The following is a 21710-nucleotide window of genomic DNA, read 5'->3' as shown; positions in this document are numbered from 1 at the left end:
ATCCTGTCATTATGATATTAGCTAGTTGTTATGGCCATTAGTTGATGCAGTTTCTTCAAAGTGTCAATGTTCTTTACAATTTGGTATGTTTTTGCAGTGGCTGGTACTGGTTGTTCCTTTCCATGTTCAGTGCTTCCTTCTCTTGTAAGGCAGGCCTGGTGGTGACAAAATCTCTCAGCATTTGCTTGTCTGTAAAGGATTTTATTTATCCTTCCCTAAGAAGCTTAGTTTGGCTGGATATGAAATTGTGGGTTGAAAATTCTTTTCTTTAAGCACGTATTGGCCCCTACTCTCTTCTGGCTTGTAGGGTTTCTGCAGAGAGCTCTGCTGTTAGTCTGATGGGCTTCCCTTTGTACGTAACTCCACCTTTCTCTCTGCCCTTAATATTTTTTCCTTTGTTCCAACCTTGGCAAATCTGATGATTATGTGTCTTAGGGTTGTTCTTCTCAAGGAATATCTTCATGGTGTTCTCTGTATTTCCTGAATTTGAATGTTGGCCTGTCTTGCTAGGTTGGGGAAGTTCTCTTGGATAATATCCTGATCTTGGTTTGAGAATTGAACTTGGTTCAGTTCTCCTCGTCACTGTCAGGTACACCAATCAAACGTGGATTTGGTCTTTTCATATATATTTCTTGGAGGCTTTGTTCATTCCTTTTTATTCTTTTTTCTCTAATCCTGTTTTCTCTCTTTATTTATCTTCAATCATTGATATCCTTTCTTCCGCTTGATCGATTCGGCTATTGAAACTTGTGTATGCTTCAAGAAGTTCTCATGCTGTGTTTTTCAGCTACATCAGGTCATTTATGTTCTTCTCTACACTCATTATTCTAGTTAGTAATTCATCTAACCTTTTTTCAAGGTTCTTAGCTTCCTTGCATTGGGTTAGAACACGCTCCTTTAGCTTACAGGAGTTTGTTATTACCCACCTTCTGAAGCCTACTTCTGTCAATTCGTCAAACTCATTCTCCATCCAGTTTTGCTCCCTTCCTGGCAAGGAGTTGTGATCTTTTATAGGAGAAGAGATGTTCTGGTTTTTGGAATTTTCAACCTTTTTGTGCTGGTTTCTCCCCATTTTTGTGGATTTATCTACCTTTGGTCTTTGATGTTGGTGACCTTCATATGGGGTCTTTGAGTGGATGTGCTATTTCTTTCTGTTAGTTTTCCTTCTGAAAGGCCCCTCTACTGCAAGCCTGCTGGTTTGCTTGAGGTCCACTCCTGACCCTGTTTGCCTGGGTATCACCAGCGGAGGCTGCAGAACAGCAAAGATAGCTGCCTGACCTTTCCTCTGGAAGCTTCGTCCCAGAGGGGCACCTGCCATATGCCAGCTAGAGCTCTCCTGTATGAGGTGTCTCTCAGCCCCTACTGGGACATGTCTCCCAGTCAGGATACACTTGAAGAGGCAGTCTGACCCTTAGCTGAGCTGGAATGCTGTGCTGGGAGGTCTGTTGCTCTCTTTAGAGATGTCAGGCAGGGACATTTAAGTCTGCTGAAGCCATGCCCACAGCCACCCCTTTCCCCAGGTGCTCTGTCTCAGGGAGATGGGGGTTTTATCTGTAAGTCCCTGACTGGAGCTGCTGCCTTTTTTCAGAGATGCCCTGCCCAGAGAAGGGAAATCTGGCAGTCTGGCCACAGCAGCCTTTCTGAGCTGCAGTGGGATCCACCCAGTTTGAACTTCCCAGTAGCTTTGTTTACACTGGGAGCGTACGACTACCTACTCAAGCCTCAGCAATGGTGGATGCCCCTCCCCCCACCAAGCTTGAGTGTCCCAGGTCTATCTCAGACTGCTGCTGTGCTGGCAGCGAGAATTTCAAGCCAGTGGATCTTAGTTTGCTGGGCTCTATAGGGGTGGGACCCCCAAGCCAGACCACTTGGCTCCCTGGCTTCAGCACCCCTTTCCAGGGGAGTGAACGGTTCTGCCTCACTGGCGTTCCAGGTGCCACTGGGGTATGGAAAAAAAGAACTCCTACAGCTAGTTTGGTGTCTGCTCAAATGGCTGCCCAGTTTTGTGCTTGAAACCCAGGGCCCTGGTGGGGTAGGCACCAGAGAGAATCTCCTGGTTTGTGGGTCGCAAACACCATGGGACAAGCGCAGTATCTGTGCCGCAGTTCCTCAGGCTCAGTCCCTCATGGCTTCCCTTGGTTGGGGGAGAAAATTCCCCGACCCCTTGCACTTCCCAGGTGAGGTGACGCCCCACCTGCTTTGGCTTGCCCTCTGTGGGCTGCACCCACTGTCCAACCAGTCCCAATGAGATGAACTGGGTACCTCAGTTGGAAATGCAGAAATCACCCTCCTTCTGTGTTGATCTCGCTGGGAGCACAGACCAGAGCTGTTCCTATTCCGCCATCTTGCCAGCAATCTGGGTCTTGGTTCTTTATCCAGCTTGCCATTCTGTGTCTTTTAATTGGGGCATTTAGCCATTTACATTTAAGGTTAGTATTGTTATGTGTGGATTTGATCCTGTCTTCATAAAGGTAGCTGGTTATTTTGCAGACTTGTTTATGTGGTTGCTTCATAGTGTCACTGGTCTGTGTGCTTCATTGAGTGTTTTTTGTTTTTTACTGGCTACTAATGGTTTTTCCCTTTCCATATTTAGTGCTTCCTTCAGCTCTTGCAAGGCAGATTTGGTGGTGATAAATTCCCTCAGCATTTGCTTGTCTGAAGAGGATCTTATTACTTCTTCACTTACGAAGCTTACTTTGGCTGGATATGAAATTCTGGGTTGGAAATTCGGTTGAGAATGCCGAATATTGGCCCCCAATTTCTTCTTACTTGTAAAGTTTTCCCTGAGACGTCTGCTGATAGTCTGAGGGACTTCCCTTTGTAGGTGACCTGTCCTTTCTCTCCGGCTGCCCTGAACATTTTTTCTAACATTTTGACCTTGAGCATCTGATGATTATGTGTCTTGGGGTTGATCTTTTTATGGAGTATCTTCCTGGGGTTCTCTGCATTTCCTGAATTTGAATGTTAGCCTGTCTTGCTAGGTTGGTAATGTTCTCCTGGATGATATCCTGAAGCATGTTTTTCAACTTGGTTTTGGCTAATAGACTTCTTAAACTCTCCCTCTCAATGTGGTCCAATCACAGCTTTCCCCAACTCTGTTGATGGCAACTAAACTTTTCTGGCTGTTCAGACTAAATCTGGAGTCATTCTCAACTACTTTGTTTTACTCCCATGTCCAACTTGTCAGGAAATCCTCTTGGTTCTACTGTTAAAATGTCTGCAGAATCTATCTGAAGCCTGTACTGCTTGTTCTGAACCACCCGGTCTGAGCTACCATTAGCTCTTGCCTGCTTTGAGTCATGCTAATATTAATACATTCTCTAGACAGCACCCAGAGCGATTCTTTCAAATAGAAGTAAAGTCATGTCATTTCTCTGTTCGAACTCTGCTATGGTTTGCATTTCACTCAGAATGAAACCTGGAGTCCTTACCAAGGGCCCACAAAGCCCTTTGTGATTTGTCCCTCCACCCCCCACCTCTCCATTATCTTCCACTAGTATCCCGTCACTTCATTTGGTCCTCTAATTTTGTCTGGCCAAGATAGTGGTTTATTTTTGTCTTTTCCTATGTAATAGGGAAAAGGCAATTAATATAACTAGATGGGAGTTACGTTTCCTTGCAATACAAACACTCATTGTCTTATTCCTTCTTTTCTTAAGCATTCATATACCTGTGGGGCCCCTGCCAGCCTTGGAGTATTCCCACAATGTAGGAGGCAAATGTAAAGCCACCGAAGGTTTTAGCAGGTCAGATTTGCGTTCAGATGGATGATTTTGCATTCATCATGGAGAATGGGCTTAAGCTGAACTCCACTGGAAGCAAAGACTGAAAAACCAGTTAGAAAGTTTTTACAACAGTTCAGATGGAGCCTGTACTAAGGATGTTGTTACTAGCAGGAGCGCAAAGGAGACTCCAGATTTCAGAAACACTAAGGCAGAATAAAGAGGACCTAGTGCTTGACTGAATAAGAGGGTATGGGGTGCGGGTAGTAAGTTTTAGGGAAAAGCTCCTAGGTTTCTGCCTTGAGTCTTGAGTAACCTAACAGACGAAGGTACCACGTTAGGTGAACATGAGGCCTCCTCGGGTAATTTCTAAGCCTAGCTATCTTGAAAATGCAGCAGTCCTGATTGGCACACACGTGTTGGGGAAGTTCACGGCTCCTATAGGCCGCGAATTATTTAACTTTTTACACAAGCATTTCATACAACTGTGATGGAGATCAAGAGCAGTGTGTTGCGGGCCTCCTGAGGAATGAGGAAAACTGGAGTCCTGACTTCCCTGCTTCCTCCGCTTCCCGGGACCAGCCGTCCTGGCGGCCTGGCGCCCCGCGTGCCCGCGGCCTCTCCCTCCCGTGGAGCACCGCGTTTTCCTGGCTGTTGCTGGCGGGCTGTGGTGGAGGAAGAACGGGCCTGAGTCGCGGTCACCACAGTAACGAATTCGCTGCCAGTCCGGTCTCGAGGGCCACAGGCATCTCCACGGCGCACCTGTCAGGTGACCGCGCCTGGGGTCCGCACGCGCGTCGCCCCCAGCCTTCGCTGCGCTGGCCCCTGCGCAGAAGGAGGAGGAAAGGAGGGCAGGGGCCGGCGGGAGTGTTCCTGTCGCAGCTTGGGAACCCCGAAAGGCACCTGAGTGGCCGGCCTCGGCCTCCCGGGGCGGCCGCATTGTCTAAGCTCCATAGCAACCCCGGCGCGGCGCCTGCCACGCTAGCCGGCGTAGCTCCTCAGCCCGCGCGCCGCAGCCGCGTCGCTCCGGCCCTGACCTGCGCTGGGCCCACGCGCTAGGGCCCTGACGGCCCGCGCGGGCTCCAGGTGCGGGCAGCGGCGACGGCATGCCCGAGAAGAGGCTCACCGCGGGTACGTGGCGGCCCCACAGGGACAGAGAATCAGCCCGCGGCGTTGGGGCCGCACCACGCGCCAGCCTCTGGACTTTACCTCCTGTCCTCCTAGCGGTATCCCCGCTCCCAGACATGAGAAGAAAGGGCTTCACTGCCCTCCTGTTGGATTTTATGACGAATTTCACTGTCCTCGCAGGTTTACGCTGGCACTGCGTTACCTCGCTTAATTCAGCATATTGTACGTAGAATAATAGAGGGTTCTGTCTATGAAAAGGGTAACTCCTGGGTCACAGTAAATTAGTGACCAGGCAGGATTCCAGAGGCCTTTCCTTTCCACTTACACCTTGAATTCCAACTTAAAATGCAAGCCATGTACAGAGAATGAACAGAGGGCCAGAAATGTACTACGCTTGCCTGTGCATAACGTAGGGCTAGGTGCTGTCACCCATGATTTCATTTACTCAAAAGAAATCAGATTTGAGGGAGATAATGTAATATTTTGTCTTGTTTCAGAGCCACCAACGATTACAGAAGAAGAATTTGTAAGTATGATTTCAAGGGGCTATTTTTTTCTTTGGCCTTTAAAAAAAAATAGCAAATATTAGATCATAGAAGAAAGCTGTGTGTTTTATTTCCTCCTTTTTGCCAGAGTTTTGGTTTAGTAACAATTGTAATAACTATGTACAAGATCTTTTTAAATTCTCTATCTGGCACGTAATTTTAAGAAGGGGCCAATTAATTTGTATGGTGGATGCTGTTCATCATTAAAGTTCTTTCACATAAATGGCCTCATTTAATTTCTCTAAACTCTTTAATGACTCCATGAGAGGAAAGTTTTATCTCCATGGCTGTATTGTGATGTGGCTGTGCAGTTCCTGGTTGGAGTAAACATAAGTAAATGGCGTTGATGGATAAAGAGCGGTCAATTTATCATTCCTTTACAAATGTACTAAATACTCCCATTTCAGACTTCTAGAGAGATTAAGTAATAAAAGTACTTGCTAAATATATCCTATACATTGTCATTTAGGTGAGTGCTACATTTAGGGTGGGTTCCATTGTAATTCCCATTGTATACGGTGTTTCAGGAACTTGCCTGAGGTTACACAGACAAATAGGTGTCAGAGCCTAATTCCTACCAAGGTCTGAGTCTGATTCGAAGAGCTCTAACCACTTCTATTATTTATTTATGTCTTCCAGCACTTACTTCTCTTGTTGGCCAATTATCTTATTTGCTTTTGGCTTTCAATCAACAAACATGAGTGATTGTATGCTGAGGTTAAGTCTCAAGAAGTTCACAGTCTAGCAGGGTCTAAGAAGAAAGGGCTAAGGCTGTGTGTGCCGGTGGCTTTCACATTCACCTTTCCAGAGCTCTGGTCCATTGCTGGGAGAGACAGACACACACACACCTACACATACACACATACACACACACACAGAGCCACTGAAGGTAGAGGTACACAGAACAAGTCAGAAATTCCTCCCATCTTCTGGCCATGTTGGCAGAGCTCTGCTTTAAGAAAAAAAAAAAAAAATATATATATATACACACACACACACACACACACACACACACACACACACACACATATATTTTGAGACAGGGTCTCTCTCTGTTACCCAGGCTGGAGTGTAGTGGCCCCATCACAACTCACTGCAGCCCTGACTTCCCTGGGCTTAGGTGATCTAACTGTCTCAGCCGTCTGAGTCACTGGCCCTATAGGCACCTGCCAGCGCGCCTAGCTAATTTTTATATTTTTTGTAGAGACAGAGTTTCACAGTGTTGCCCAGGCCAGTCTCGAATTCCTGGGCTCAAGCGATCCACCCACCTCGGCCTCCCAAAGTGCTGGGATTACAGGCCCAAGCCACTGTTCCAGGCCCAGAGCTCTGCTTTTAATGGGAAATTTCTTTAAGGGGCTCCAGGCCTTCCTGAACTTACTCTTAGTTCCAGCAGGAGGTGAGCATTTCTGAAGCCAGCAAATCTTTTCCCATACTGCTGAAGACTACTCAACAACATGCCACTTACTGTTTGAGCAGTTCACTGTTTTAGGTGTTGGCCCCATCCTTGAACTCATGATAGCTTGAAGACTCTAGGCATTCCCTTTCTCTTGGCTTGATTTCACTGTCTCCGAGTTCTCTTATCTTTCATTATTATTCCCCCTTTCTGGCTTCTCTTTTTCTTCTCTCATGAAAGTATTGACCTTCAGGATTCTGTTCTCTGGGCTTTCTCTGGGTGAGCTCCTCTTCTCTTCCTATAGCTTCAGTACCCCTGTTTCGTGGGACTTGCACATTTCCACACCTCCAGTCCAGACACCACTTTTAATGCCAGCTCTGTATATCCAGCGGGTTATTGGGACTCTTCATCATCTGAATGTCCGTGTCAACAGTCTAAACTGAACTTTTCTCCCCAGTCCCCTCCACACCATGCTGTCTTTCCTCCACTTCTTATTTTGGTTTGTGGTGCCACTGGCCATTCAGTCACTCATATCAAAGACTTTCTTCCCTTTTCTTCATCCCCTGCCTGCAATCATTTACCAAGCTCTTTTCGTAGCCAGATCTTTTTCTCCATCCACACAACTGCTGTCTCATTTCAGGCCCCCACCCTGGGTCTGGACTTTGGTAGTAATCCTAACTGATATCATTGCCTCCAATATTCCTTCTGCCAACTCCAGTTTTTATTTGTTTAAAGCATACAATTCAAGCTCCTGAGCATCAGTTGTATTAGATTACTTCCTATTCCTTTGCTCTGTCTACCTTTAGATTTTTCCTTCTCCTATCACCCTGGCTATCAGATTGCTATTAATTTTTTAAAACATTACCGTGTTACTAGCTTGCTCAGAGCTTTTATTAATAGCTAGTATTTATTGAATGCTAAGCACATGCTAGTATTTAGCCTCAAAACAACCCTATTAGGTGGTTATGACTGCCTACATTTCACAGAAGAGGAGGTCGAAGTTCACAGTGGTTAACTAACTGGGCCTGAGGCCACATATCTCATAACTGGTAAAGCCAAAATGTCAAATGGTTTGCTTTAGCCTTCAAAACCTTTTCTATAACTTTTCAGCCTTCTTTAACCTTACCTCGCAATGCTTTTCTCTGTGATAAAGACAACATTCTTACTGTTTTTGGTTTGATTTATAAAGTACATCCACATGCCTCCTGCCCCAGCCAAACTATACCCCACTTGTCTCCTTGCCTTTGCTGTCAAATTTTGTCTCAGTTGCCCTTCCCCATCTATTTCACAATCTTGCACATTCTTCAAGGCCCAGCTAATCTCCTCCATGAAGCCTTTCCAACCTAACATCATCCAGACTGCCTGTGAGCTCTGAGCTGCTTTTAGCTGAGAGCAATTTATAACTAGATTCTCAAATTCATATGCTCAACCAAGTATTGTCTATAGATTAAATAATTAACATGTCTTGCACATGTATTTACCCCTGTTTTTCAAAAGTGTGAAAGTATTGTTCTCATTAATAAATTGCATATTCTTAGGAAAAATGTGTCAGGGACCTGCAGTTCCCCAAACTCCATTCTCTCCTTTTCCATAGTAGATATTAGACCCATTGCTTTCCCAAATTAAGACTATATTTTCTAGTTTCCCTTGCAGCCAAATGTGGTCACGGAACCAAATTCTGGCCAATAAGATGTAGGCAGAAGTGTTGTGTCCTACTTCTCTGGAGAGCTGATGTTTATAGAGATCAAATAATGGACCCTTAGGTCACACAGCTAGTAATTAGTTGAGCCACAGTTAGAAGCTGGGCTATTCTAACTTTAATACTTACATAAGTGTAGAAGGAAAGAATGAGCCCTTTTTCTTCTTTTCTGCCGGTTGGAATAAAGTTGTGATGCTGGAGCTAAAGCAGTCATCTTAGATCATGAGATGGATGTAGCATCTTGAGGATGGCGGAGACATAAGATCAGAGGCGCCTGGGTCCCTGATATTTGGGAAGCCACAATGCCTTATGATTAATGTCTTATGATTACAACTGCTTTTGATTACATGAGAAAAATATTTAATTATTTTATTTAAGTAGTTTTTTTTTGGTTTTTGTGCTCCTATGTTCATACTAGCTTTTCTTTCATATTGTATTTTCTCAGTGGATCTAAAAGTACAATGCTGTTATGGACATCTGCAAAATAGTATTTGTACCTCAACATGGGGTCTGCATCCTCAAAGGATAGAATAACTCATTTAGAATAAATTATTTGTTTATCAGGGACACATACCTTGTATATATTTTTAATATTTTACCTAGGTGTAAGATACATATTGAGAAAGTTTAAAGTGAGAATGAATTACAAAATTTACGCATTAAAATTTAGGGCTGGGCGCAGTGGCTCATGCTTGTAATCTCAGCACTTTGGGAGGTCAAGGTGGGCAGATCACGAAGTCAGGAGATCGAGACCATCCTGGTTAACACAGTGAAACCTTGTCTCTACTAAAAATACCAAAAAAAAAAAAAAAAAAGAAAAATTAGCTGGGCATGCCTGTAGTCCCAGCAACTCGGGAGGCTGAGGCAGGAGAATCACTTGAACCCAGGAGGCAGAGGTTGCAGCGAGCCAAGATCATGCCACCACACTCCAGCCTGGGCAACAGAGCGAGATTCCATCTCAAAAAAAAAAAAAAAAAAAAAAAGGAAATTTAGGAGTCACTGTCACTTTAAACTTATAGCTAAAGTAAGGTGTAAGGTACACATTCAGAAAGTTTAAAGTGAGAGTGACTCTTAAATTTTTTTATCATTAAAATAGAGTGCATTCTATTCACAATAGCAAAGAGTTGGAACCAACCCAAATGTCCAACAACGATAGACTGGATTAAGAAAATGTGGCACATATACACCATGGAATACTATGCAGCCATAAAAAATGATGAGTTCGTGTCCTTTGTAGGGACATGGATGAAACTGGAAAACATCATTCTCAGTAAACTATCGCAAGGACAAAAAACCAAACACCGCATGTTCTCACTCATAGGTGGGAATTGAACAATGAGAACTCATGGACACAGGAAGGAGAACATCACACTCCGGGGACTGTTGCGGGGTGGGGGGAGGGGGGAGGGACAGCATTAGGAGATACACCTAATGCTAAATGACGAGTTAATGGGTGCAGGAAATTAACATGGCACATGGATACATATGTAACAAACCTGCACATTGTGCACATGTACCCTAAAACCCTAAAGTATAATAAAAAAAAAATTAAAAAAAAATTAAAAAAAAAATAGAGTGCATTAATAGCGAAGATTTAAGCACCTGACTTTTACATTCAAAATAATATCTTTTTCTTGTGCCTTAAAAGTAGTTAGTTTGCAACTATGCAAGTAAGTGTGCCAGGCTTCAAAAAAAGTCTTTATCAAGTCTTCCATCAAAAAATGGAATCTAGGAAAGAAAATTCTTTATGGAGTAAAAACATTGTAGTGTAATGATCTATTTTGTTGAAGGTTTTCTGATTTAGAAAACCCACAGTTTTACTAACTTTAAAAGTGGATTAAAAGCTGTTTAAAAAAGGAAAAGAAGAGACTACCTTGTAATCTTACCACAAATTAAGATAAACTTTAGCTTTAAGCAGTATTTACTTGTATTTTAGTTGTTAAAAGTGGTATTCATTTTTAACTAATTTTTAGTCTGTTGAAATTTCTGTTTTGTTATTTTTACAGGTTGAATGAAATTATAATAAACATAGGGTATTTCCCAAGCATGAAGACATTCTCATTATTTTAACATACAGTAACATAGTTAACTCTCCATATCCATGGATTCCACATCTGTGGATTCACCCAAACTTGGATTGAAAATATTCAGAAAAAGGCCAGGCGCAATGACTCACACCTGTAACCCCAGCACTTTGGGAGGCTGTTGCGGGCAGATCACCTGAGGTCAGGAGTTTGAGACCAGCCTGGCCAACATGGTGAAACTGCATCTCTACCAAAAATACAAAAAGTAGCTGGACGTGATGGCACATGCCTGTAGTACCAGCTACTTGGGAGGCTGAAGCAGGAGAATTGCTTGAACCCAGGAGGTGGAGGTTGCAGTGAGCCCAGATCATGCCATTGCACTCCAGCCTCAGTGACAGAGTGAGACTCCGTCTGAAAAAAAAAAAAAAAAATACAAACTTTAAAAATACAGGATAACAACCATTTACATAACATTTACATTGTATTAGGTATTGTAAGAAATCGAGTTGATTTAAAGTACATGGGAGGTTGGGTGTAGGTTATATGCAAATACTATGCCATTTTATATGAGGGACTTGAGCATCCCCAGATTTCAGTATCTGTGGGAGACCTGGTACCAATCCCCTATGGATACCAAGGGCAACTGTATAGAATAAAGGTCCATAATTCCAGTCCTCATAAACAAGACTAGTTACTTGGCAATTAGTGGCCACTTGGTGGTTTTTTTCAAATAAAATATGTTAAATTATATATAATTGGGTTAAATGAACAGTGAGAGCCTACTGGGGCTGACACACTAGGCAGCTTTATATGGAAACACTGGAAGATAGGGCTAGACGTAAGTACTACCCCTACTTTCTCCTGTTCTTCTTTCTTTAAGAGGTTGCAGAGCTAGGGGTCAGAAGTGTTGTGAACAAGTCTTTAGGAAACTAAGACAGGTCCCAGAGGTCCTTTGTAAAGTGTTATGCTATTTGGAATTATTTCATCTCTATGGAATCCTTTACTCTGGGTAGGAATCAAATTCTCTGATGCTTTTTTGGAACTACAGGAACTGTTAACAGTCCCATTGATAAGTTAGTAAATAAGTATATCATTAAGCAACTTTTTCAACGTATGGCCATATTAGACACTACTGGGGACAAACATTGTCATTAGTCCCCAAGTAGCATACCTTCTGACCAGAGAGATTGCCTTTAATATGAAACAGTAAAAGGATAAGCAGTTTATAGTTAAGTGTCAGGTTTGAATTAAAAGTACATTGGGATTTAGAGAAGCTTGCCACATCCTCTTTTTACCCGTAAAGTATAGAATGGGAGACAAGGTGACCAAGGGTGTGAGATACTCTCTGCTTTAAATGAGTTTATTGAGTTGTAAGGATCTTTGTACAAGGAGAAAGCCTTAGGGTATTTGTGCCTAATGGATTGTCTTAGGCCTAGTAGGTATAATTCGAAATATTGGATTGGATAAAATTGATTGGATAAAAGGGAGTCTGGGCCAGGCGTGGTGGCTCACATCTGTAATCCCAGCACTTTGAGAGGCCGAGGCGGGTGGATCATGAGGTTAGGAGATTCAGACCATCCTGGCCAACATGGTGAAACCCCGTCTCTACTAAAAATACAAAAACTAGCTGGGCTTGGTGGCATGCACCTGTGGTCCCAGCTACTCAGGAGGCTGAGCCAGGAGAATCGCTTGAACCTGGGAGATGGAGGTTGCAGTGAGCCAAGATTGTGCCACTGCACTCCAGCCTGGTGACAGAGCAAGACTCCATTAAAAAATAATAATGATAAAAAAAAAAAAAAATAAAAGCAGGCAGGGGGTGGGGGAGCATCCAGAGTTTCCTTCACCTTCTCAAGCCTTTTGGGTACTTGTTGAGAGAGAGAGACAGAAGGAAAGGGAAGAGAGAAGAGAAGAGAAGAAGGAAGAAAGAGGGAAGAAGAAGAGAGAAGAGAACAGAAACCCTCTGGAAAAGTACTTCTGGATAGATAACTGATGTAATCTGTGATGATAACCTTTGGAGGATAAAAGCAGAGTCCATACTTTTGCTCCTCATTGCGTGAACCACTTTAATATCTTCCTCCTTCATAGCCTTCATTTCTAAGAAAATGTAATTTTGCAAACCAGTGGGGATCTGATATATGGGCTTTTGGTTTTCAAATTTCAAAAATGCCTTGATCTAGGCAAGCTTTCAACAAGACGTGTTGTGGAGCTTGTCTCACCTTGCATTCTCTTTTTCTGACCTTTTTCTCTTTTGACAATATCTCTTCTTTTAATTAGTATTATTTGTTAGAGTCTTTTTAAAGTTATTAGTCTTTTCTTTTTAGGTTTTGTGTCCTCAGTGTAATCATCCAATTATTCAGTAAAAATGTTCTAAACATGTACTATCTAAAGGCATTGAGAAATTAAAAGAATAAATAGGAAACAGCCCTTTTCCTCCAGTTCACAATCCAGTGGATGAGACATGTAAACAATTGTAGTATGAAGTGATAAAGGTTTTGATAGGGAAAATATAGATGACCACTACTCCAGACTTCTGGAGAAGAAAAAAGACAGGTACGTGAATAAGGGGGAAAATTTTTCTGGGCAGAATAATCAGCATGTGCCAAGGTGCAGAACTATAAAAAAATTGCTATGACCACAGCATGTAGTATGAGATAAGGCTGGACAGTGGGCAGGAGCCAAATTGTATTCACCATAAGCCCTTTTCATGGTAGAAAAGGATTGGAGATTGGGGGAACAAATGGATCCCTTGTATTAAATGAGGTGTGGCTAGGAAGACTGACCCATAGGGTGGTGTGGATAAGGAATAGGAAAGATGAGGTTTGGCATATGATGGACAGGATGGTGAACCAGAGGTCAGTCCTTTAGTGGACAGGATTCCAGAGTAGTAGTCAGAAGATGCTCAGATAACCAGGAATTTATTCTAGAGGGAACGATGCTGATTTGATAATCTGATATTTAATACACAGAAGGCTGAGAAGCCTGTCCATAACGTGCAGAGAAACTTGATCTTACTTCCTTGTACATAAAGCCCCCCTCCAAACATTTTACTAGGAAAAAATTTAAACATGTAAGAATTAAAAGAATTGTATAGTGGACACTGTATACCTACCACTAAGATTTCACAATTTTTGTTACATTTGCTTTCTCACATAGCTGTCCTATCTCATCATCCATCCATCAGTCCATCTTGTTTTTTTATGCATTTCAAAGTAAGTTAAAGACATTGATAAACTTCACCTCTAAATACTTCATGAGTATCATGAACTGTTAATAATATTCAATATTAGTTTATGATTCTTTTGTTGATGCACAATTTATACACCAAAATGTAAGCATTTAAAGAATGATAATTTGATGAATTTTGACAAATGTATACACTTGTGTAATCCAAACTCCAGTGCATACATAGAATATTTTCATAATCCTAGAAAGTTCTTCAAGCTCCCTCTCAGTCGATTCTTGTCCCCATTCCCCAGAGACACCTACTATGCTGTCTTGCTTTCTGGCCTCTCTTCTTTGCTCATGTGTTTATCTATGTCCTCAGCATTATTGCCCCTCATATTTATATTTCTAAATACAGAATTTGAAGTTATTTGAAATGCATTTCAAATGCCATTTTTCCCACTTGAGTCTCTTCTGATTCATCTTACCAGATAACGTCTTTCCTTCCTTTGGAAGAAACAGTTTATATTGTAATTCCCTTATGGCATGTATCATATTCTTTCTTGGACTGTAGTTTTTTTTGTCTGTATCTTATTTCTTCTTCCTTGTTTATAGTGTTTTTGTATATCTTGCATCTTTTAGAGTTGTAAAGAAATTGGGCTGGGTGTGGTGGCTCATGCTTGTAATCCCAGCACTTTGGGAGGTCTAGGTGGGAGGATTGCTTGAGCCCAGGAGTTCAAGACCAGCATAGGCAATATAGTGAGATCCTGTATGTACCAAAAAAAAAAATTTTTTTTTAATTAGCTAAGTGCCTAAGTGACAGAGCAAGACCCTGTCTCAAAAAAAAAAAAAAAAAAATTGTAGTTCATCTGATTTGAAGGTGCAGCAAAATAAGCAAAAATTTTACCTACCATAATTAGCAAGCACACATAAACTATTTTGTTAACCCTCTTTCAGTAAGACATTTGAGAAGTTTGGACTAAAAATGGAAAAGCTGACTTCATTTTCACAGATGGCACACCTGTAATACATGAAAAAACAGGTTTCAAGAGTACATTCAATTCTGAAGAAGTGTTCCTACCTTCATTCAACAGAGAATCTGTGTTGCAAATTTTGCAGTCAGGCTTGTGGAATGATGTAATAGAGGAAATGATTGTAACTCAATTTTCTTCTTGATTGTACCATTAACTATCACCAGTTTATTGATTATTTCGAAGATGTTAAACTTAAGCATAGAGACTTAGAGACTTAGAGCATTTTAATATAGCCAAGTAATGGGATTGTGGAAACTCTTTGAGAGTAACTGAGCTACTTCTTCAGCTCAAGGCCTTAATTTTTTTTTTTTTAAATTAAAGGGTTTGTGGTGTAAAGGGCTTATCAGATACTCATGGGTTTACAAGACTGCTTACTGATGTGACAAGATATTTTGAACACATTGAACTAGAAACTGCAGTGGGAAAATAGGTTCCTTTATTTACTAAGAGAAGAACAAGCCTTTCCACTCAAGTGCCACATGTGGGTTGAGCAGATCGCACTTGGAGGCAACACTTATTTCCCATTGTGGAACTACCCAGTATCAACGGAATTGCTGAGGTTTAATATCGATAGAAATTAAGGAATAATTTTAGAAAAGAAATAATTGATTTTGATGTATTTGATAATACCTGAGGTTTTCATAGTTTTCTGTAAGTACAAACCAAAGGATATGACTGAATGCCTAGGAAATGTCAAGTCACTAAGGGGTTAGAGCAGTGCTACTGCTGCCACCTGAGAATTATATCAGTCCGTGGTGAGATGAGCTGAGCTCAGGAATCTAGAGTAAACTTTTAGAATCTTTATGGCAGTTTGACAAACTATATTTATATCTGTTGAATTTAATAACAAAAAATTGGGATTGCAATATGTATCTTTTATTTCATTTTCTAATTATTCATTAAAAGTTATCTATCTGAAATATGTTAAGGAAAAAAACAACAAACAGGGCTGAGCATGGTGGCTCATGCTTGTAATCCCAGCACTTTAGGAGGCCGAGGTGGGCAGATCACTTGAGGCCAGGAGTTCAAGACCAGCCTGGGCAACATGGTGAAACCTTGTCTCTACAAAAATTACAAAAATTAGCCAGGCGTGGTGGCATATGGCTGTAGTCCCAGATACTCAGGAGGCTGAGGCACGAGAATCACTTGAACCCAGGAGGCAGAGCTTGCAGTGAGCTGAGATCACGCCACTGCACTCCAGCCTGGGTGACAGGGCAAGACCTTGTCTCAAAACAAAAACAAAAAACGGGTATCTCATCTCAGACAGTTCATTGAGTTAGAATCTTTTAGAAGTGCAAGACATCTGGAAATGAACATATGAATCTGAAAATTAGAAATTTCAGGCAATGTGGCAATTCTAGGCAATACTTACGTCCACCTGGTGCTATGAAATACATATTCTGTATTATGGCTAAAAATTAAAAAGGAAATGTATACTTTAGAAAAACTAACAAGGGATTGTATTGCACTACTGTAAATTATTTAAGCTATTCACTGTTCACATCTGTGGATTTTTGGTCATGTGATCCAGTACTGCCAAATTTGGCCACCCTTATTATAGCACAATGCCTTCTACCCAGAATTCAGATGTTTTCTCATAAGAATTAGCAAAAACTAGATAGTCCACTAAATACAGTTGGAATTATTAAAGTAACTTTGAAAGGTAAAGTTTGATAGGTTATTAAATGCCTTATAGCTTCTCCCAAAAGGATATCTGCCTTGTTCTGCTTTGTTAGACTTTGCCAGTCAGGACTTTCTTTGAGCACATGCTACTAAGGTACTACCACTAAGGTAGTAAATTTATTAAATCCTTAGTTTGTTGTTATTTTAATCAGTTGAAATTTTTAGAAAACTAAATATTTTGTTTTAAGGTTTCTAGTAAGTTTCTTGATATAAATTCTATAAGTGATTGTTTATAACTCTCTTCTGATGCTGCAATTACTTCAATAAATTACCCTGAAAATCTACTTTCCAAAGTAGGTGCAGTATGCTATAGTGTCTTCCTTATAGCACTATATACTTCAATAAATTCTTAAAAATTGGCCGGTATAAAAAGAAAGTAATCAGCCATATGGAAATAATAGCATTGTGTCATATTGTTAACTTTCATGTTAGATTTGCAAAATTGAAGTATAATTATGAATAACAAAATAAACACATATACCATACAACAGTATGCCATGATGTGCTTTTGACATAATGGAAACAATTACTAATAAAATAAGGTGTCTTATGATTTGGAAGAGAGATTTTGTTCTCGGCAGTGGCTTTTCAATTTTGCCAATTTGAAAAGTGGCTATGTTGGTGGATGAGATAGTTATGGAAAAAATGTATACAATCTTTATTCTTAGAACACATGCATTGTCAAACTTTCCTCATGCAAAAGTGAAGCAGGATCCAGATTTAAAAATGTATCTTATTCTGGGGTGGGGGGACAGTAGAACATTTTCTTCACTTCTTTTATCACTTTCATTGGGCAATTCAAGAAATTTACACTCTCAATTTCATTTGGGCTCCAAACACTGCTTCTTGTTGACTCTGCTTTTATTTTTATGAAATATGTATATATTTTAATAAGTCTGTGTGAAACTTACCATGTGGTGGTATTATTTTGTATTTGTTGATGTTTCATTTAAGTGTTGTGCTATATTTTTCATGTGTTCTGTTTTCCAACTAAGTATAGTAGCAAAGTGTTTTAAGAGTATGCCCCCTTCTGTTTTCTTATTTTTTCCTTTCAGAGATTGGAAGGAAACTATAAAACACCATAAACTGTGTTCAGTTTATAGTGAGGGTTCACTGTTGACTGACTAAAAGAGATTTGAAGATCTACGTGATAATAAATTCATAGCAGAATTAGAGAATAATATAGGCATGATTTAAAACGTTGTATAATTATAATACTGTGTTTTTATGGTTTTTTTTTTTGCAGGAAGATTCTCTGGCAACAGATGATTTCCTTGTAGACTACTTTAATGAATTCCTAAGCCTTCCAGTGAGTTTATTATTATGATCTATTGAATATATATTATCAAAGCAAAATATTTTAATCACTGGATTATCTTGTGAAACCAATTTATCAGGGATAATGCTTTTTTAAAAAATATTAAAACATTAGGTAAAGGTTTTATCTTTCTACATAATCATTTGGATTTGAATCATATTTAGAAATTATTCTTATTAAAGAAAGCTGGAGTTGTTCTTTTTTTTATTTTATTATTATACTTTAGGTTTCAGGGTACATGTGCACAATGTGCAGGTTTGTTACATATGTATCCATGTGCCATGTTGGTTTGCTGCACCCATTAACTCGTCATTTAGCATTAGGTATATCTCCTAATGCTGTCCCTCCCCCCTCCCCCAAACCCACAACAGTCCCCGGAGTGTGATGTCCCCCTTCCTGTGTCCATGAGTTCTCATTGTTCAATTCCCACCTATGAGTGAGAACATGCGGTGTTTGGTTTTTTGTCCTTGTGATAGTTTACTGAGAATGATAGTTTCCAGTTTCATCCATGTCCCTACAAAGGACATGAACTCATCATTTTTTATGGCTGCATAGTATTCCATGGTGTATATGTGCCACATTTTCTTAATCCAGTCTATCATTGTTGGACATCTGGGCTGGTTCCAAGTCTTTGCTATTGTGAATAGTGCCGCAATAAACATACATGTGCATGTGTCTTTATAGCAGCATGATTTATAGTCCTTTGGGTATATAGCCAGTAATGGGATGGCTGGGTCAAATGGTATTTCTAGTTCTAGATCCCTGAGGAATCGCCACACTGACTTCCACAATGGTTGAACTAGTTTACAGTCCCACCAACAGTGTAAAAGTGTTCCTATTTCTCCACATCCTCTCCAGCACCTGTTGTTTCCTGACTTTTTAATGATGACCATTCTACCTGGTGTGAGATGGTATCTCATTGTGGTTTTGATTTGCATTTCTCTGACAGCCAGTGATGATGAGCATTTTTTCATGTGTTTTTTGGCTGCATAAATGTCTTCTTTTGAGAAGTGTCTGTTCATGTCGTTCGCCCACTTTTTGTTGGGGTTGTTTGTTTTTTTCTTGTAAATTTGTTTGAGTTCATTGTAGATTCTGGATATTAGCCCTTTCTCAGATGAGTAGGTTGCAAAAATGTTCTCCCATTCTGTAGGTTGCCTGTTCACTCTGATGGTAGTTTGTTTTGCTGTGCAGAAGCTCTTTAGTTTAATTAGATCCCATTTGTCAATTTTGGCTTTTGTTGCCATTGCTTTTGGCGTTTTAGACATGAAGTCCTTGCCCACACCTATGTCCTGAATGGTATTGCCTAGGCTTTCTTCTAGGGTTTTTATGGTTTTAGGTCTAACATGTAAGTCTTTAATCCATCTTGAATTAATTTTTGTATAAGGTGTAAGGAAGGGATCCAGTTTCAGCTTTCTACATATGGCTAGCCAGTTTTCCCAGCACCATTTATTAAATAGGGAATCCTTTTCCTATTGCTTGTTTTTGTCAGGTTTGTCAAAGATCAGATAGTTGTAGATATGCGGCATTATTTCTGAGAGCTCTGTTCTGTTCCATTGATCTATGTCTCTCTTGTGGTACCAGTATCATGCTGTTTTGGTTACTGTAGCCTTGTAGTATAGTTTGAAGTCAGGTAGCATGATGCCTGAAAGCTGGAGTTTTTCTAACCATTAAAAAGCATTCTGTACAAACTCTGGTTCAGCTGTATTTGGCACCATGTTAGGCTTTTTTTTTTTTTTTTTTTTTTGAGACAGTGTGTTGCTCTGTTGCCCACACTGGAGTGCAGTGGTATGATCACAGCTCGCTGCAGCCTCAACTTCTCAAACTCAAGCGATCCTCTTGCCTCCCAAGTAGCTGGAACTTCAGACATGTGCCATGATGCCAAGCTAAGAGACTTTTGACAGAGATAATAAGGACAAAATATCAAAAAAGTCAAGGAACTAATTTTTTGCTTTCAAGCAATTATTTTCATCCTCTTGGATAGATCTTAAAGTGGAATTTGTATTTAAGGCAACTAGAGTTTTATATCAGTAGTAAATAGGACTTGGCACACTGTCGTTGGTGTAACATAGATTGATGCCAATTAATAGTTTCAGTCATAGACAGCAGTAACATGTATTGTGAGTATTAAGGGATGTCCTAGTCCATATAGTCTATGCTGCTATAACAGAATAACTGAGATTGGGTAATGTATAAGGAATGGAAATTTATTTGGCTCACAGTTCTAGAAGTTGAAAAGTCCAAGATCAAGGGGCTGCATCTGGTGAGGGCCCTCCTCCCACATCATGCCATGGTGGAAGGGCAAACAGAGATTAAGAGAATAAGGGAGAAAGAGGGGTGCTGACCTCACTTTTATAACAAACTTTAAACAGTTTTATAACACTCTCTTGATAACCAACCCACTCTCAAGATAACACATTAATCCATTCAGGAGAGCAGAGCCCTCATGACCTAATCATTTCTTTTCAGGCCCCACCTCCCAACACTGTTGCATTGGGAATTAAGTTTTCAACACATGAAATTTGGGGGACACATTCAAACCACATCAAGGAATTGGAGAAAAGTGAAATGAGGGGTCGTAAAAAGACCTATCTTGTTGTATGAAAATAAAGTTAATAAGGAATGCTGGTTAAAAGACATATAAGAAAAGGTTTTTGCTATTGTGTTTTGAAACTGTTTTCCAGGGAAAATTTGAAACATAAAAAAAAAAACCACAAGTAATTTTAAAGGGAGTGTACCATAAATGTGAAGTCTCTGAAAGCCTGAACGCTGGAAATACCTTTTGAAGGGAAAGTACTATTCAGTACCTTCTTGTGTAGATTAGTTATATATATATATATATATATATATATATATATATATATATATGCGCATGCATGCATGTTTGTTTTGTGATTTTTTTTTCTAAAATAATTTTGTACTCTCTCTGTTGGGCATAGCTAGGTCTCTGGACCCATTATGGAAGTTAGATTGACACACCAAAGCCCCTGCTCCCTTTCCAAGAACAAGCCTGAGCAACACCACAGGATATTCAAGGAGTTCTTGTTTGGTCTGACTCTTTAACTTTTGTTGTCCAGTTGTATATTATATAAGACCCAGTAGCATCACAAAATTGCCAGAATTTTGCTTTTCCAGATTACGTAGTCTTTCCCGTGGGCTCTGCAATCTCCACTCTCCCTCCAAAACAAGTACATTTTTGTGAAATTTTAAATAGAAAAATCTCTATATAGATCTAATGTCGGTTTCTTAACATTTACATTTCAGTGTCTTGGGATTTGTGATTACATTGACTTGTTTTGGAAAAGAAATAAATTCTCTTAACTTTCTTTTTCAAAAAATCTATTTTAAGTTATAGAAGTGACATAACAATAGTATAGACAGTTTACCAAAATTGTGATAATCCTGCTACCCAGTCAGAATAGACATTGCCATTTTTCTGTTTCCTGTCAGACTTTAGGTGACATGATAGTGTGATTTCGATTGAATTCTATGTAGTAATGTTTTTATCCCTCCTGAGCAAGACCTGAAGCTTGACCCCTTCGTGTGTCCCAAGCACTCACCTGGGCTGCCTTTTTTCTGCTTTCTATCTCTCCAAATCCTTCTGTTTTTACCTCCTCTTTTTTTTTTTTTTTTTTTTTTGAGTTCCTCTTGCATCTATATTCAGGAGTTCCTTTTGCATCTATATTCAGGATCGCACAGTCTACCAATTAATTACCCATTCTTCACATTACAAGACAAGAGAAGAGAAAATGTTGTCACGGGTTTTCAAAAAGAATCTGGGGACAAGGAGGAGAAAGAATGATGTATTCTCAAACTAAGTGTCTGGCAAAATTCTAGAACAGATTAGTAATGCTTGGTTTATGAGCACTTAGCTAAGAATTAGAAGCCAGTATGGGTTTACTGAGAGTAAGTATGCCAAACTAATCTTTCTTTTTTTGGATAGTTATAGACTGGTATTTTAGGGAACCATAAATTAATGTATTATGATTTTGATAAAGTATTATA

The 21710-nt window shown here is 40.2% G+C and overlaps 1 protein-coding gene and 1 long non-coding RNA gene across 3 annotated transcripts in view; one reads left to right on the top strand and one right to left on the bottom strand.

Moving 5' to 3' along the window:
- The first annotated feature begins 4569 nt into the window (after nucleotides 1–4569).
- Nucleotides 4570–21710, top strand: part of RGS22 (regulator of G protein signaling 22) — a 154420-nt gene continuing 137279 nt past the window's right edge. For both annotated transcript variants that reach the window (XM_055286886.2, XM_055286885.2), the window contains exons 1-3: nucleotides 4570–4853; nucleotides 5348–5376; nucleotides 17637–17699. In XM_055286886.2, coding sequence (XP_055142861.1) covers nucleotides 4829–4853; nucleotides 5348–5376; nucleotides 17637–17699 — 117 coding nt within the window. In that variant the 5' untranslated portion in view covers nucleotides 4570–4828. The remainder of the gene's footprint in view (nucleotides 4854–5347; nucleotides 5377–17636; nucleotides 17700–21710) is intronic.
- LOC134737126 (uncharacterized) lies at nucleotides 5446–21457 on the bottom strand. The gene is made up of 3 exons (XR_010121718.1): nucleotides 21266–21457; nucleotides 8617–8769; nucleotides 5446–5709 (listed from the first exon to the last, which is right to left on the bottom strand). It is a non-coding gene; the product is annotated as an uncharacterized lncRNA (long non-coding RNA).

This window comes from Symphalangus syndactylus, chromosome 7 (genome assembly GCF_028878055.3).
Source record: "Symphalangus syndactylus isolate Jambi chromosome 7, NHGRI_mSymSyn1-v2.1_pri, whole genome shotgun sequence".
Taxonomy (NCBI): domain Eukaryota; kingdom Metazoa; phylum Chordata; class Mammalia; order Primates; family Hylobatidae; genus Symphalangus; species Symphalangus syndactylus.
This window is presented reverse-complemented; position numbering and strand designations above follow the sequence as displayed.